At 42.1% G+C, this 17,918-nt stretch overlaps 3 protein-coding genes across 5 annotated transcripts in view; 1 reads left to right on the top strand and 2 right to left on the bottom strand.

The window, feature by feature from the left end:
• Positions 1 to 3,242, bottom strand: part of ATG4A (autophagy related 4A cysteine peptidase) — an 83,187-nt gene extending 79,945 nt beyond the window's left edge. The window contains exons 1-2 of one of the 2 annotated variants that reach the window (XM_047764579.1): positions 3,151 to 3,242; positions 383 to 556 (exon numbers count right to left, since the gene is read on the bottom strand). In XM_047764579.1, the coding sequence (XP_047620535.1) occupies positions 383 to 556; positions 3,151 to 3,172 (196 nt within the window). In that variant the 5' untranslated portion in view covers positions 3,173 to 3,242. The remainder of the gene's footprint in view (positions 1 to 382; positions 557 to 3,150) is intronic. The other variant, XM_047764581.1, reaches the window with a different exon arrangement.
• On the top strand, positions 604 to 8,864 carry PSMD10 (proteasome 26S subunit, non-ATPase 10). 2 transcript variants are annotated; one of them, XM_047764582.1, is made up of 5 exons: positions 604 to 806; positions 3,294 to 3,392; positions 4,807 to 4,953; positions 5,050 to 5,216; positions 7,893 to 8,864. In XM_047764582.1, the coding sequence occupies exons 1-5, from the start codon at positions 693 to 695 to the stop codon at positions 8,044 to 8,046; spliced, it is 681 nt and encodes a 226-aa protein (XP_047620538.1). In that variant the 5' UTR covers positions 604 to 692; the 3' UTR covers positions 8,047 to 8,864. The 2 variants fall into 2 exon arrangements, with proteins under 2 accessions (XP_047620538.1, XP_047620539.1); XM_047764583.1 differs by having other exon boundaries at positions 638 to 806; positions 5,050 to 5,137.
• Positions 8,865 to 15,393: 6,529 nt separating this feature from the next.
• VSIG1 (V-set and immunoglobulin domain containing 1) overlaps positions 15,394 to 17,918 on the bottom strand; it is a 32,507-nt gene continuing 29,982 nt past the window's right edge. The window contains exons 6-7 of the mRNA XM_047764618.1: positions 16,614 to 16,755; positions 15,394 to 15,871 (exon numbers count right to left, since the gene is read on the bottom strand). Of these exons, the coding sequence (XP_047620574.1) occupies positions 15,580 to 15,871; positions 16,614 to 16,755 (434 nt within the window). The 3' untranslated portion in view covers positions 15,394 to 15,579. The remainder of the gene's footprint in view (positions 15,872 to 16,613; positions 16,756 to 17,918) is intronic.

Raw genomic sequence — 17,918 nt, 5'->3', positions numbered from 1 at the left:
TGGCATCACACCCTGCCTTTGGCATCACCCTGGCACATCACCTTACTACGGTGTCATGTGCTCTCACTGCTGTTACTGAATTTTGCCCTAATGCCACTCCGCCGAGATGTCAGAATAACTGACCCCTAATTAATTCCATTCCTTTGGCGGTGGCAGCAGCGAGGGGTAAGGTGGCCACAGGCACCGGTTCGAGTTCTGAAGGTAGTGTTCAGTTACTACCGTTTTCCCTTCCGCTTACCACTGCAAGTCAGGGCCCCCGAGGGACAGGACTTTTAGGCTCCCATAACCCTCTCACCGTGATTCCGCACCCATTTGGCGTCACCGACTCAATGCCCCAACTGCGACCACCCACCCCAGTTCCACAAGAAGCCGCTCCCCGTACCTGACTCCATTCTCCAGCTGTCATCCTGGGCCAATTCCACCGGCCACTTGACTACGGCGGCCGCAAGGGACCCTGGGACTCGTAGTTCCCCGCTTCTAGGGGCCGAGTTGGAGAGAGCGGGAAAGGCGCCTCCCCTCCCGGAACTGCACTCGAACTTCAACTCCCAGAGGCGCCCTGCGATGGGAAAAGAAGCAAAGGAACGAGGGAGATCGGTGATTGGTGGATTCCACTGGCTTTTTTGATTGGCAGTGGGAGCCGGCGACGTGAGGCGGTCTTTCGTCTGGCTTCACCGAGATCCTGGGAAAGCGAAATGGAGGGGTGTGTGTCTAACCTAATGGTCTGCAACCTGGCCTACAGCGGAAAGCTGGAGGAGTTGAAGGAGAGGATCCTGGCCGATAAATCCCTGGCCACTAGGACTGACCAGGTAAAACAGCGCTGGGGCCTCTCCGCAGGCGGCGGCGGTGGCTGCGGAGCCCAACGTGGCCGCGGAGCCCAACGTGGCTGCCCGGCCCAGCCCAGCCCAGCCCAGCCCAGCCCAGCCCAGCCCAGCCCAGGGGGAGGCCGGTTCCGAGAAGGCTAGATCCCCTCCCCCACCCCCCCATCCTTACCCCAGGGTCATCTCAGGCCTTGAGATCAGGCGGCCGGAGCTAGCCCTGCAGACCGTCACTGTTTTTCTGTTTGTTTGCGGGGTTCCCCCCCCCCCAGTACTTAGCTTGCTGCATATTGGATATTTCTAGAACGTTTAGCGCGTTTCTCAAAAACGCCCCATCTTTGAGTTATCCGTGAGAAGGAAAGTTTTTGGTGTTTTGAAACGTGTTTCCTTGCATTCATTGGTGATTTTACTCGATGGAACGCTTGTAACTGAACTCCTCTTCTGTGCCTGGCAGTTTGCTGGGAGCTGGGGATACAGTCGAATGGAAGGGGCAGACGTTAATAAAATAATCCCCAATCATATCCAATTATAGATAGTGGTAAATACCCGGGAGGGAAGTTGACGTGGTGCTTTCAGAAGCACCTGTCATAGAAAGACCTGATTTAATCTCGATTAGAAAAGCCAAATGTTGTCGTAACTGAAAAGGCTTTGCAAAGGAGGGAAGGTTGGTTTTATTTTGGAAGGATGAGTGAGATTTCCCCGCGGATGAACGGACATTCTAGGCAGAGGTGGAACAGGAGTGGACCTTGGGAAGTGTTTCTTTCTGCCCTCCTGCTTAAAGGACCCACATACTTCAAGATTCACGGTGCCTTCAGCAAACCAACAAATATTTATAGATTGTCTCCGATAGGACAGGTATCGTGCTAAGCACGTACTTACAAATCAAATCTCCATTTTGTGTCTTTGGAAAGAGAGAAATCGGAAGACTTTTTTCTGGAACTTTCCTTTATTGCTCAACCTGAAAATGCCTTTGCCTAGTTTACCATCATTTTGGTCTGGTAATATTTAATACTTTCGATTTAATTTAACAATATTAAGTTAAGATTTAATAATATTTCTAACCATTCTTCATCAAATGAATGGCATAAAAATGGGAGAAACTATTCAAGATCAAAAGACAAGAAACACAACAAACAGTTGCAACTTAAGGACCATGTATGGATCATGACTGAAACAAAGCCAGCTGCAGGAGAGTTGGGGAAATCTGAATAAAGACTGGGTATTTGGTGTTATAAAGGAGTTACTGTTCATTTTAATAGGTATAATAGCTATGTAGTAAAGTGTCTTATTTTTTAGATACATCTTTAGGGATGAAAAGTCATATTTAAGATTTGTTTTTAAAAATCGCACCAGGGAAAAAAGCAGATGATGCAAATATGGCAAAACATTTATAAAATATAGGTGATAGGCACATGAGTTTGTATTATATTCCCTCTATTTTTATATCAGTTTGAAATTTTTTTTCATCTTTTTAGGGCTGCACCCGCGGCATATGGAAGTTCCCGGGCTAGGGGTGGAATCAGAGATACAGCTGCCAGCCTACACCACAGCCACAGCAACACAGGATCCGAGCCATGTCTGTGACCTACACCACAGCTCACGGCAATGCTGGATCCTTAACCCACTGAGCGAGGCCAGGGATTGAACCCGTGTCCTCAAGGATGATAGTTGGGTTTGTTACCGCTGTGCCACCATGGGAACTCCCAGTTTGAAATTTTCGTGATAAAGTTTAAAATACCTTTTTCTATTACATAGGGCTAAGAAATACAGCAGTCAACTGAAAAAAAAAAAGTTCCCTTTGAGAAAGAAAACTAACTCCTAACTTTTTATGTTTTTTAAGTAGTGTTGCTCTCTAGTTCTGTGTGTGGTATGTTTTTTAAATGGTTATATAGAGAATCTCAACTAGGTTTATGAACATGTATTTCCCATAAGATTCATCTGTTCTTTCTAGAGCACCAAGGAAATTCAGAGCAGACAGATGGGTTTGTGTCCCAGCTTCACCGTTTGCTAGCTGGGTGACCTTGAACAGGTTGCTTCCCCTGAGAAATCTTAGCTTCTTCATCTCTAAAGTGGGGATAATATCCATTGAATGGGATCATGGGGATTATAGGACAAGATGCATGTAAAACTCTTAGCACAGTACTGGACGTTAAAGTACATAGATAATATAAATGGCCAAAGCTCTATTTCTGCCAAAGCGCTGAAATCAGTCTTTTACTCTGTTGCTCTCATGACTCTGTTCCTCCCAGAATTACTTACATTCATCAGTGCATTCTCCCCATATCACTAAACCTTGGTCTTTCTTATGTAAGTAGTAAGGATTCAGGTTACCTACCTGAGGAGCCAGTGCTCTCCATTTCTTGTTTCCAAACTGTAGGTTTACCGGCTCTAATATTAATTCTTTCTGCTTTCTTGCTTTAGTTCTTCTGTTTCTCTTCAAGAAATGTTGATCTTATTGCTTCTCTGTTTCCCGTGTAGGACAGCAGAACTGCATTGCATTGGGCATGCTCAGCAGGACATACAGAAATTGTTGAATTCTTGCTGCAACTTGGTGTGCCAGTGAATGATAAAGATGATGTGAGTACTAGGCAGAGTTGATAAATTTCCCAGTTATCTTTAAACTCCAGACTGGTGTTTATCGAAGCCCGAGTATGACGCTAACAAACAAATTTTAACCTTTATGACTTAGAAGTTACAGCATGGCCCCAGAGTCCAAATACAGGACTAGTGGTTGCGATATTTCAGAATGTTCATTTTGCCACTCTTACCCTGTAATTTAAGGTAAATACGCAGATCAAGGCTTATCACAGTGACCCCTAAGAGACTATAAACCCTATTTTTTATTTTTTTTTTTGCTTTTTTTAAGGGCTGCAGCCAAGGTGTATGGAAGTTTCCAGGCTAGGGGTCGAATCAGAGCTACAGCTGCTGGCCTATGCCACAGCCACAGCCACGCTGGATCTGAGCCGCGTCTGCGACCTACACCACAGCTCACCATAACGCCAGATCCCTGACTTACTGACGGAGGCCAGGGATCAAACCCACATCCTCATAGATACTAGTCAGATTCGTTTCCACTGTGCCACAACGGGACCTCTGGAACCCTATTTATTATGTTGGAAATTTTTTTTGGTGAATATTGCCTGGATAAGGGCCTAGATATTTTTTTTTTGTCATATGGACACTTACTGTAATGGTGTTGGTTACATGAGGGTAAGACTTGTGAAGAATGAGGAAAGAAACTTTTGTAGGCAGATTCCTTTTCAAGGATGCTCATGAATTAATATTTATAATGGCAAAGAAATAAAAACAACATAATGGGAGTTCCCGTCGTGGCGCAGTGGTTAACAAATCCGACTAGGAACCATGAGATTGCGGGTTCGATCCCTGGCCTTGCTCAGTGGGTTAACGATCTGGCGTTGCCATGAGCTGTGGTGTAGGTTGCAGACGCGGCTCGAATCCTGCGTTGCCGTGGCTCTGGCGTAGGCTGGCAGCTACAGCGCCGATTAGACCCCTAGCCTGGGAAGCTCCATATGCCGCGGGAGCGGCCCAAGAAATGGCAAAAAGACAAAAAAAAAAACATAATGGAGGGATGGTTGAATAGAGGAGGTATATCCAAATAATAAGATAATATGCAACCAATAAAGTTATGGTTCCAAAGAATGACATAGAAAGTTCTTAAAACGTAATCCTAAGTGAAAATTGTGGCAAGTGCAGCTCACAGGACTTGACATCCGGTTACCCCAATTTAAAAACACATTCGAATTAGACTTAGGCATTATGTCCATGTTAGAGATTATGGGTGCTTTTCTTTTGTATACATCTGGGTTGCAAAGGTCCTGCAGTGCTTAATGGCGCAGGGGCCGAGGGGTGGGGGGAGGATATTCCTTTTTAAACCGTTCACACACAGCTCGTTGTAAACCCTGCCTAAATCTTAGCCTCAATCCCTGTGCCTTTTCTCCCTGGCTTTTGTTCTGCCCCACCTCTTTCACAGGCAGGTTGGTCTCCTCTCCATATTGCTGCTTCTGCCGGCAGGGATGAGATTGTGAAAGCCCTTCTGGGAAAAGGAGCTCAAGTCAATGCTGTCAATCAAAATGGCTGTACTCCCCTACATTATGCAGCTTCCAAAAACAGGCATGAGGTAGGGTTCCATTCCCAGGCTACTTCTCTTTGAGTTCCCAACCAGTACGCACAGACAGCTAGATCTGTGCCTTGTTTTTCTTCCCTATCTTTCCAGATTGCGGTCATGTTACTGGAAGGCGGGGCTAATCCAGATGCCAAGGACCATTATGAGGCTACAGCAATGCACCGGGCAGCAGCCAAGGGTAACTTGAAGATGATTCATATCCTTCTGTACTACAAAGCATCCACAAACATCCAAGACACTGAGGGTAACACTCCTCTGTAAGTGACAAGTAGCAGTCATTTGTATTCTGCCTGACATCAGCCCTCTTGCACTAATTCTTACACATCATTTCTTTTTTATTCTGCTTATAAATGTAATACATGTATATGGCAAAAAAAATTGAAAGTACACAGAAGTAGAAAGGTAAAAATTCAAAATGCCTATCGTCTCGCCACCCAGAAGTAGCCACCTGATAACATTTTAACATATTTCCTCCCTCTGTCTTATATGCAAATATGCAGATTTTACATATGCTTTTTTTTTCTTGGTAAAATTGGGACCATACTGTCTATGTAGTCTTACATTGTTCTTTTCACCTCATAGCACATTGCGAGCATTTTCCAAAATAATGAATATCTCTACAAGGTTTTTGAATGGCTATACCCAACTCCATTTTATGGATTTTATAATTTAATAATTCCCCTCTTATGTACATTTAAGGTTTTATCATCTTGTTTTGTTTTTTTGGCTTTTTAGGGCCACAGGTGCTGCCTATGGAGGTTCCCAGGCTAGGGGTAGAATGAGAGCTACAGCTGCCGGCCTACACCACAGCAATGCCAGATCCAAGCTATGTCTGTGACCTACACCACAGCTCACATCAGTGCCAGATCCTTAACCCACTGATTTGAGGCCAGGGGTCGAACCCAGCCTCATATAGATCCTAGTCGGGTTCATTACTGCTGAGCCACAGTGGGAACTCCTACGTTTACATTTTTTGAGTTTTCCATTATTTATAAAAAATGCATATTTGACTAACTTTATACAAAAATTGCTGATTATTATCTCGTATAGACTCCTAGAAGTCGAGTCAGATACATGCTTGTTAAGACTGATGGTATATATTGCCAGATTGCTTCCAGAGGAGTTTTGACATTGTATCCTCCCAGCAGTAGCTTGAGGGTGGGTGTTAACCCCTCATCAACACCGAAAAACATCCTTTTCTTATGAAAAAAAAATGGTATTTCAGACTTGTAATTTACATTTTTTTGTATCATCCGTGAAGCTAAACATTTTTTTAATGTCTATGACTAATTGCATCTCTTCTCTAAATTGTAACTTCTCGTGTCCCTTTCTCTGTTTCCTTTTGGGAAACTAATTCATTTGTACTGATTTTTTTATGTATCCTTGACTGGACATATTACAAATATTAACCTTCTGCCGTGTCAGTTGAAAATATTTTTCCCAGTTTGGTCTTTTCATATCATTCATGAATTTTTTTAATGTTTTTTGAAATAGCAGAAGTTTTCAACTTCAACATAGTCAAGCCTGTTAATCTTCCCTCATGATTAGAAAGTGCCCCCTCACCCTGAAATTAGTTAACTATTCACCTTATTTTATTGTCAGGTTTTTTTAAACACTGCATTGGTTTGGTTATTGTTTTTCCTTTAACTCTCATCCGTCTGGAATTGATTTATGTATCACCTCAAGCTGTCCTCAACCTTGATATTTTTTCTACAGCACTTGGCCACTTTAATTCCTTACCGAATGGTGACTTTTTTTTTTTTTTGCTTTTTTTAGGGCCACATCCATGGCATATGGAGGTTCCCAGGGTAGGGGTCAAATCAGAGCTATAGCTGCCGGCCTACACCACAGCTCACGGCCATGCCAGATCCTTAACCCACTGAGTGAGGCCAGGAGTCGAATCCGCAACCTCATGGTTCCTAGTCGGATTCATTTCCACTGGGCCATGACGGCAACTCTGAATGGTGACTTTTTTGAACCAGAAATTACATGAGGCTTCTTTTTAATCCAAAGTCGGATTCAGTTTTTTTAAAAGTAATGTTTTCTGAACTCTAAATTTGAAAAATCTTTTCTGTAGTTCTGAGTGACTTTGTTTAGAAAAACATGTATATTCTAGCCGTTTTCTTCAAATAAAAAAGGCAGGGTGGCCTGGAAGAAGTTTTAAGAGTCAGGCAGTAGAGGCTCCTGGGAAGAGCTCGATGCTATTTACCCATCCAAACTCAACCACTTAACAACTATATTAAATACTTTATATTAAGTAACTTGGAGAAGTTACTTAACTTTCCTGAGTCTCATTTCCTCATCTGTAATATGAGCATCATAATTCCTCCCTCACTAGATGGTGACGAGGCTCAAGTCAAATATTGTGTCTCATATGCCACCTGTAAGTGCCTGACAAGGTTTCCCCCTTACTAACAGCTTAGCCATGTTATCATAGGCAAAGATATTAACCTCTGTGGCAATTTCAGGTGTAAAATGGTGGTAACAGTAGCGCACTAACTTACAAGCTCTCTCTAAGAATGAGATGATCTAAAAATGTTTAAACTGCTTTTCCAAACTTGAAACCTCACATTTTCCTATTAGCAGATTATGAACTGAGGGTTTTCTAGATTCTAGGCCAGAAATATTGCATGTGTTTGGTATAAACTACTCATCTCCATAAAATAAGGAAGTTGTTCCTTAGTCTGGTATTTAGATCCCTTCTCTTGTAGTCGGACCAGAATTGTGATTTATGATCTGGTATCATAAGGCTTTTCCACTGGTTGGTAACCTATTAACAGTCTTCCCCATGTAAAGCTGCTTTTCCTTTCCAGATTAAATAACTTTCCAATATTACGCTACTTAATAATGCAGTTTAGACTACCTGTCCGAAAATCCTAACCATTAGGTAGAATTAAAAATGATTAATCGGCCTTTGTGGTCCTTGATTTCAGACACTTAGCCTGTGATGAAGAGAGAGTGGAAGAAGCAAAACTGCTGGTGTCCCAAGGAGCAAGTATTTACATTGAGAATAAAGAAGAAAAGACACCCCTGCAAGTGGCCAAGGGTGGTCTGGGCTTAATACTCAAGAGAATGGTGGAAAGTTAAACAGCTTGGATTTATTCTTCCTTTGTTATGTTTTGTGGTTGTCCCCTAAGGTCCTGGAAACTGATGTACATGTGCGCAAGACATCATCTGTGAATGATGAATTTTGTTCATCTTCAAAGTCTTATAAACCTCTTGACCGTTGTTGCTGCTGAGGTATTTGTTCTAAGCTCACGACTCGCTTTCCAGGCATTGAATAACTGCTGCGATTATTCTGCTGTTGTTGTATATTATTCTGTACTGAATTTTGGTTAACTTTGAGTAAGTGGTTCTGTGGCTGTTGTTGAGTCTTCAGCACTCTGCCAAGCACCCTCTATCCTCCCTCTGAGGCAGAACCACCCCAATAGCACCAGGCCAGTTCCTCTGCCAAATGTTTCTAGGTAGATTCTGCCATGTTCCTCCATACAGTTGAAACACCTCCAGACTTGTTTTTCAAGCTCACTCAGAGGCCTATGCCAAGTATCTGGTTTTTGGGTTTTTTTTTTTTCAACAGTATAGTTTAATGTGTTTTTGTTATAGGAGGAATACTTATATATTTTGAGGACCAAATTTTCAGTTAGAGGGCGTGCTCTCCAAGTTTGTTGTTCATAAACACTAAAATAATGAAAAATAATAGCTCTGTACCCATGTATGTTTTAATGAACTGTTTCCCTCCAAAGTAAAATGTATTGTTTTTAAAACGGAGGTTTTAAAGTACCTGTATTAAGTCACCCCAGACTGAAAAGAATGTCAAGCTTGTGACCACGATATGTAACAAAAATGTCTTTTGATTTGTATTTCAGACACAAAAAATAAAGTGTTGAAAGTCTTCTTTCAAATCAGTTAGATACCCACTTAAGCCTTTAAATCCTTTATAAAGACACTTCTTAGGTTTTGGTAGCTCTAAAGTCAATAAAGTTAATGAAGCTTGAACTGCCGGCTAAAATCTTTAAAAATAGTAATCTTCTGAATTGCTAATTAAATGTGAAGCCAAAAAATATTAATGTGTGAACTTGATCTCAATTTAGGGAAACATTTTAAACAATTACTAGTCATAAAATCTAATGAACTCCAAGTGACTCTTCAAATTATTTTTTAATTTGAATTTTATGCTGCAAATACTGCTTGAAGTAAGTAATCCAAGTAAGCCCACAAACTCCAATTAATTTTCGGTCAGAGACTTAACGACCAGTATCTAAAATGAGTTTTGTAAACACCAACTGTGTCGTTGATATGCATACCCTCTTACATATGTATTTTGGGTTTTTTTTATTTTTTTATTTTTATTTATTTTTTGTCTTTTTGCCATTTCTCGGGCCGCTCCCACGGCATACGGAGGTTCCCAGGCTAGGCGTCTCATCAGAGCTGTAGCCACCAGCCTACGCCAGAGCCACAGCAACCTGGGGATCGGAGTCACGTCTGCAACCTACACCACAGCTCACGACAATGCAGGATCCTTAACCCACTGAGTAAGGCCAGGGATCGAACCCGCAACCTCATGGTTCCTAGTCGGATTCGTTAACCACTGAGCCACGACAGGAACTCCTTCATATGTATTTTGAGTGCTGATCTTTACAATTATTAGTCAGGGAAGCATATTCTTACAGAACTAAACTTTCTTTATGAAATGCCAGGAACAGAATTGATGACAGGGGGAGTCATTTCTTTCCAATGTTTTTTAGTGTGATCAGAGAGTAAGGTGGTATCTAATAGGGCCTGTTAGGACTGAAGGCATTCATAAATACTGTTTTATTGCCATAGGTAATAGGCTTTGTGAATGTAAAAGAAAACTTAACTTAGTTCTCAAATAAGTAGTCCAGCCGGAACCAAGCCTCAGGTTATTTGCAGGCTATTGGCATTTTAAATGAAGTGACTTAACAACATTGAAATCACTTGTGTAAACTAAGGATCTTCATGGCTTTGGCTATTGATCAGATTGTTACCTGTTCCCTATTAAGACGAAGCGGATTCAGGGTCAGCAGGTTTCAAAGTTAACTTTCAAAATGAACTCAAGAAAGATAACAGTTTTAATTGTGAAGCGTAGTTGAAAATAGAAGATGACAGAAATAGGTAAATAGAAGAGTGGAAAGATTTACATTCGTAAGCATCTATTGAGAGAATCCGCAATTTCAGTGAGGTTCTGTGAGGTTGAAGATAATTCTGCATTTTATTTCATGTTTGACCAACAATTTAACTGCACGACCCCAGTGTTTCAATTTCCGAATTTAACGAAAACAACTACACTGAATTCATTATATGGCAGTGCCTTCTGCTTTTTGTTTCCATATCCTGTTAATACCATCAAGCCCTCAAATCCTTCTGTCTGCAAGCTTGATATCTTGCAGGAACTCCTTACTTTGGAGTGTATGGCTCCAGCTTCACAGTTCTATTGACTGCCTAAAATTGAATGTAGAAATTTTTATGTACTCTTTTCTAGGAAGAGGGTTGGGTAGCTTTCATCAGATTCTCAGAGGTCTCTGTGACTTCCCAAAACGTTAAGAATCCCTGGTTGAGAGAACAAAAGAATGCAAATCCATTGTCCACAGACGTGGGTTCTACAAAAATAGAGTTGTACCACACTTCATAAATTTGTATGTCCATTCTCCACTATAGCCTTTGATAAGGCAGAAATTCTCTCCATTTTACAGATGAGCAATCACAGAGAGCTAGAGCCACAGTCAACACTATAATCTAGCTTTCCTGAATCCTGATCCATTTTCTTTCTGCCTCTACTCAAAAACAGTGGGCCAAATGGAAGTACTGTGACATTTTGTTAAAGACCCATTGGTTATGGGAGGCTCTGCTGTGGCACAGCAGGTTAAGAATCCAGTGTTGTCTCTGCAGCAGCTCAGGTTGCTGCTGAGGCTCGGGTTCAAGCCCCTGCCCAGCTCGGTGGGTTAAGGATCGGCATTGCTGCAGCTGCAGCAAAAAATAAATTAATTAATAAGCCATTAATTTTAACACCCTGCCCACCCAATCCTCTGCTATCTTTATACTGGTGGATTTTAGGGGATTTTTTTTTTTTTTTTGGTTTCCTGGAACCTTCATTATCATCTCTGATTTCTTTGTTTTGTTTTTAACCCAAAGCTTCAAAGACAAGTGGGATTATTAAATTTTTATAGATTGGTTTGAACCTTTTATGAGATCCTCTAACCTGTTTTACAGCCACGTAGACATTGTAAAACCACCTTTTATTACTAAAACTTGGGTTTGTTGCACTGAAATTAGTAGTTTGGTGCAGTTGAAAGAGTATTACACTGGGAATCAAAGAATTTGGGATCTAGTATCAACTTTTTAAAATCTCAGAGAGAGATTAAAATCTCTTTTAAAAAAAAACTCTTTAAGCTCTCTTTTAAAATCTCTTTACTCAAGGATTCTCCTGTGGAGATTGGGTGGACTCCTATAAGAATGACCCAGGTTTTCTTTAAACTACATTTACCCCTTCCTGTGTCCCCTACCAAGAATATAATTCCGCATCATCTTCCACTCCTAGCCCATCGTCATCAGGATTGTGCCACTGTGTACATTGCCACCCTCAGATGTACTGAGACTGAAAAAGTTTGAGTCCTCTTGATCTCAAAGCTGCTTTCTAGCTGTTCTTACTGAAAGTTCTTCAAACCTGAGTTACAGCCCAGTGTAAGAGCTGCAAATATTAACTTCTCAGCATAGGATATCGGGGGGGGGGGGGGGAAGGTCACGTGGTACTCTAAAGGACATAAGCGGTCTCAACATACATGGTTTCTTAGTTCTTGGTCAAGAATTATTACCTTTTAATCCCTTTTTATCTTAGATCACCATTATTTGGAGGGCCTCTGCAGTGTAGTACAAATTCCAGCCTTCCTCCCCTGCAGTCAGCACACTCTTGTTGATAATGGCATGCAAGCACTTGTCCTAAGACAAGAGCTAGCTCTGATTCTACTCACAGTAGCCATTCAATGAACGTCCAATGGGTAACTGAGTAAACAGATGAATCTGGGGAGAATAAGGACCAATAATAGCCTCAAAACTATTCTGTTGACTTTAGCATATCGTCGTTGCTAAATGCAGAAACGAAGAAATGAGCAAAGCTCCTGGAAATCTTTTTGGGTGGTGAGAAAACCTGAATGGTTAAGAAGCCAATGTTGGTTTGGGATCTGGTTGGAACTACTCAAATTTAACTACCTGTAGCAAAATAAAGCAGGTGGTACCCTATCTGAATGAAAATCATGCTGGAGGAATTTGGTAGAAGAAGCTTAACTTATAGAATATTTGGGTAGTAACCTATCCCATTACTTAATCTCTAATCCACCCATGAATATGCAGGGGGGAAAAAAGCTTTGTTTTGTTCCCTTATTGGAAATCTCTTTATAACACAGGAGCCCATTTTCCTGTCCAAGTAAGATTTAGTGAACAAAATTTTATGTTTCTGTATTTTAGAGGGTCTTAGGAGTCATCACAAACATAAATATATTATGTATTACATGGATGTAATAAATAGAAGATGAAGGAGAGTGGGATAAAAGCTTCACGGACCCATAGTGGTCTTTTATAAGTAGGTGGAGTAGATAGATGGTAACCCGCCTGGTTTGATTTGAGAGATGCTGAGGCAGCCTCTTTTTCCAGGAGTATCTCCCCTCTGAATTGTTCCAGGGCTTGAGATTCCACCATTTAGTATCTTTGGATTAAAGAATTATCTGTCTTCAAGAGTCCTCTGTTGAAATTCCCTGGTAGCCTAGCAGTTAAGGATCTGGTGTTGTCACTGCAGTGGCTCGTGTCACTGCTGTGGTGCGGGTTTGATCCCTGACCTGGGATTTTCTGCATGCTGCCAGTGCGACAACAACAGCAACAAAAAAAACCCTCTCTTAAAATATAAATATTCCTTAGAGAACTAGTTCATTATCAGCCTGAATGATGAAAGATCATGTTCACTGGACAAGAACCAGTCCCAGAATGGCCACCTTTTGAAAGGGCGGCAAGAGTAGAGAGAAATCCTGAGCAATAAATCCTGCCTGAGGGACACGGACTCGAGAGGGTCACTGAGCTAGCAGGCACATGACAATCCTGGATGTTTGGAAAATAAGAGGCTAGAAGGTCAGAAAGAGCACTGAAAGGAGAGATCCAAAGATATCATTTCAGATTAGTTCACCTACTTCCCAACCTTGCCCTAGCTTAGCTAGAGTTTCTGCATGGGCAACAGTTACTCTTATATTCATAAATCTAGACCGTATCCTCCATTCTTGGCAATTTTATTATGTTGACTTCAACTCAGCTTCCAGACAATCAAGATCATTTTGAGTCATACAGCATAGTAGCCATGTGCCCTGGGATGCATGATTTCTTGTGTGCCTTCTGTGTTTTTACCAAAGTCACTCATTCTTACTCTTGGATTCAGGGAGTCTGTAATAAACTGTACCTGACACTTGGTGTGTATAACCATTTTTCTAAGGAGAGGGGTTTTCAGCATATTCTCAAAGTGATCCATGACCTCAGAAAAGGTTAAAAAGCACTGATCCAACTATTTATCAGCATTTTTATCAGAACAGTGCTAATAAGAGCAGAGCTCTCTAAGACCTCCAAGAATCAACACAGTACATCAGAACTTTGGGGGTGTTGTTGACTCATATTGGTCTCTTTTCTTGTGATTTGCCTCTAACACAAAGGTACAAGAGAAAGTGAATTCCAGCTACTTTGACATCCTGGTAACTGAAATTATTACACTTCTGGTGTTTAGCTTTTAAGTTCTGAGTATTAGGTCAGGAAGTTCCCATGTGGCACAGAGGATTAAGGATATGGCGCCACTGCTGTGGTGCAGGTCACAGCTGTGGGGTGGGTTCAGCCCCTGGCCTGGGAACTTCCTCATGCCTCAGGTGCAGCCAAAAAAAGAAAAAAATTAAGTCATTCTTAAGACCTTCATTATTTTGCTTTCTGAATCCACCAGACATCATATATCATTGTATTTGGTCTGAATGGAATTATAGATGCTTCAAAAACCCCCTAAATTGGCTGAAAGGAAACACATCAAAGAAAATACGTAAGTTAAAAGCTTACTATCTCTTCTCTCAGTGCCGCTGGACAAGTGTAACGTTAATTTCAATTTCAATATACCCTAAAACCTTCTAAGACTCTACCGCCATTAGAGTATAGGTATGATCTATATAGAAAGCATTTCATACTTTCCTCTACATGAAAACCTGGATAAGTTCGAGATTTACTACTTTATTTAAAAAGGCTTTACTTAGAAGAAAGTCACACACAAAAAGTATATACTGTCTGGTCCTATGTACGTGAAGGTTAAGAAAAGGTGAAGCTAATCTCTAATGATGAAAAACAAATCAGTGGTTGCCCAGATCCAGGGTGATCATAGGAGTGCACAAAGGAGCATAAGAAACATTTGGGGATGATGGAAACATTTGAGGATCTATTTAGATTATCATGGTTTCATGGGTATATACAGCTGTCAAAAGTCATCAAATCGTGTGCTTGAAACAGGTGCAGTTTATTATACATAAAGTATACGTCAAAAAATTAGAAAAGATTTACCGTAGGATCAGTAAAATACGAATTTTATTGAGTATTACTTATTGAAAACTTAAGATTTAAAATCTCATTGATTACACAAATGAAAAGGTCTACCTGAAAATTTCTTTAAAGTGGGATGTGAGTGAATATAATCCATAGAAAAGCTTCTCAACAGGTGGAGAGGTGCTATCAATGCATTTTCATTAATACTAGGCATTTATAGAAGAATGAGATCTCTTTATTAATGTGGACTCTCCCAAGAGTAAAAGAGATTCAATAATTAGTTCAAATTATCTAAAAGAGAATTTAATTGTTCATTTAGCATGGTTTCTCATTCACAACGAAACTGTACATCACCTGTTATACCAACATTTGGTATTCACTGAGGGAAAACTGTATTTGGAATTGTTTGCCTGTACATTATTTTACATTTGAAAACTGAGTTATTTTCAAAAAGTTGTACTCAGATGCTGGATAGCAGGGTGGTTCCTTGGGAAATCTAAGTGAAGCATTCATTTTAAGATCGAGTTTTAAATGCTTTGTACCAGTATAATAGGCACCCTTTTCTCTTCGGGAATTTCTGAGGAATTTTCTTCCAATCTAGGAGGTGAATCCTTGGTAGTCATGTGGAAATGAACAGGGAAGCTCTGACAACAGCAAATCCTAGAGATAATATTGAATCCAATGAATGCCACCTTGTCATGTGTGCATGTGCAGTGTCAAAGAGTAGCTAAAAATAGAGAAATTCGATTTTCTGAAATAAGACACAGGTGTTGTTGCACACCACTTTCAAGTGAGTTAAAAATCACTTGCTCTGTTATTAGTTGTGCTTACATGTTAGTCAAATTGTAAGTACTCTCTCTATACTAGTAATGCAGGAACCCTTGCATTTATTTAGTAGTTATCTTAACCTGTCTATTTGGATTGATGGTTGGAGCACCTTGTTAGAAGAGGGTTGGCCAGAATGGAAGGAGGTGGTGGGAGACTGGTTAGGTCAACAGAATTCCAAATGCCAGTAATGGGTTCCTTAGTGATGAACACTGTACTGAGGCTGCCGGCTTACAGCTTCATCGCCCCCTTTTCCTCATCCCCCAAGGGCTCAACTACAATCGCGGGCTCCGGCTCCTGCTGAGGCTTGGGCTCTGGCTCCAGCTGGATCTCGACCTCAGGCACGGGGACAAGCTTGGGCGCTTCGGCAGGCTCAGGCTCAGGGATAGGCTCGTGATCTGGCCCCAGGGTGGTATCAGGCTCAGCCTCATGGATGGAAGGTGGCAGAGTTTCTTCCAGGTGGATGACATCTTCATTTGGCACTGCCTCACACTCTGTACTTTGGTTTATCTTTGTCATTGGTCTGCAGGAAGAAGGCCCAGGGAAGAACGAGTTAAGGTTTGACATTTCGTGTGAGGCCCTGGGCTCCAGTGCAGCTTCAGTGACTACACGTCCCAGTCTGTTGAGGATCTCTGTGATTTCTGATAGTCTGACTCACTGTCAGATCATGGGTCTCCATGTGGGGTGCAGAAAGGTTAGGTTTCAGCAGTGTGACAGTTCTAGAGGTGAGAAAACTGCTGTCAGGATGAAAGGGTCTAAAGATCTAATACAGCCTTTAGGGGCCAAATCCATGGCTCTGGTGCATCTGTAGCAGCCACTCCATCTAACACAATACGTGGCACTTGGTTGGTACCTAATACATACTTGCGGAAACACAGAATTGGAGGAAGGAACAAACGAATGTGTGTGATATGCACTGGAGAAGAAATAATAGAGTGGTCAAGAGCCTGGGCCCTCGGCACTTTTGCTTCCACAGGCCCCTTGTTCCACAGGAAATATTAGTGATTACATTTGATCACGACTAGTAGAAGGACAGGTATGTTGCAACATTTTCCTCTTCACCCTAAAAGGGCTGCTGTGGCAGTTAAATGAGTTGATATGCTGTGCGTGATAGCTATGACCCTCTTTGATAAAAGCCGTGAGAGTGAGCAGAAAGAGGCCTCTGATAGCTGATGTTGAAAGGAGTGCTTAGGGAGAGCGGACAGGAAAGACAGAGGCGTGGGAAACGTCTGTAGTCAAGTAAGGACAACAAAGTAAGGTCTTACTCGAGTTCTGCGGTGGTTTTAGAATTTCTCTTCCTCTCCTTCCCCTTTGCCTTGCTCCTTGCAAAGCACACCACAGAGGTGATAATAGCAGCACCTACGAGGGTACCCACCAAGGCCCCGATGATGATTCCAACTTCTGGATCTGGAGGATACAAGCAGCTGGTTAGTAAACTGGAGCATAGTGTCTGCTTCACCTGTGCGCATCTGGGACCAGTGGGGAATATTCGGGGCATGCCTATAGAGGGAAAGTGACTTGTGTAGGCGGGGAGCATTGAAACCCCTAAAACTCTTTCCGTTGGACTCAAAATGGGAGAAGAAAGATGACCGGTTTGACTCTAGCCTTCCCATTCACATATGCATGCAAAAAAAAAAAAAAAAATGCCAACTCTGGGGAGGTGGGGTTGCTTTAGAAATGTGGTTTGGGGAAGTGAGTCGTCCCTGTGCATTTGCTTGGCCAGTGGGAAAGCCACCATGCAGCTGCAATCTGGTCACCAGAGAAATGTCCTCTGTCATGGGCAGGGATGTTCCACTAGGTTTTCCCGGAGCATGGGTGAAGTAGGTCCCTAAAAACCTTCTCTCCCACAGATTGCATGCTCACCCCAAAGAGCCACATGCACTCTTGCCCCTGGGAAGGGATATGGCCATTTCTATAAACAGGCATCTGGTTTATTAGATTGGTCTATGGAAAAACTTAATGAGTGTGAGATGATCCAGCTGAGCACCAGGCCTTCGAGCGCTGAGTCACTGTCCCCAAGAGATCATGTCTGTGTTCCAGGTAGGCCCGCCCCCCTCCCCTTCCTTTCAAACAAGGATGAAAACCTTACATTTTGAGATGAAAGGCTAGTTGAGTTGCCTGATGATTCTTTTTAACTTTTTTTTTTTTTCTTTTTAGGGCCGCCCCCGAGACTTATGGAGGTTCCGAGGCTAGGGGTCGAATTGGAGCGGCAGCTGCCAGCCTACGCCGCAGCCACAGCAACGTCAGAGCCAAGCAGCATCTGCAACCTCCACCACAGCTCACGGCAACGCCGGCTCCTTAACCACTGAGTGAGGCCAGGGATTGAACCTGCGTCCTCATGGATGCTAGTCAGATTCGTTTCTGCTGAGCCACAGTGGGAACTCCCTCTTTTTAACTTTCTATGATTAAAGGAATTACATGTGTGTCATTTAGAAAGTCTGAACGTTCTGCTAAGCTTCTAACAGAAAAATCTTCAATCCCCTTCTCCATTCCTGCCCACCTCTAAGTCCCATTCACTAGAGGAACTTGCCCCTGTATTTCTATTATGCTTCTCCTAATAGGTCCTGCCC

Source organism: Phacochoerus africanus, chromosome X, assembly GCF_016906955.1.
Source record: "Phacochoerus africanus isolate WHEZ1 chromosome X, ROS_Pafr_v1, whole genome shotgun sequence".
NCBI classification, from domain to species: Eukaryota; Metazoa; Chordata; class Mammalia; order Artiodactyla; family Suidae; genus Phacochoerus; species Phacochoerus africanus.
This window is presented reverse-complemented; position numbering and strand designations above follow the sequence as displayed.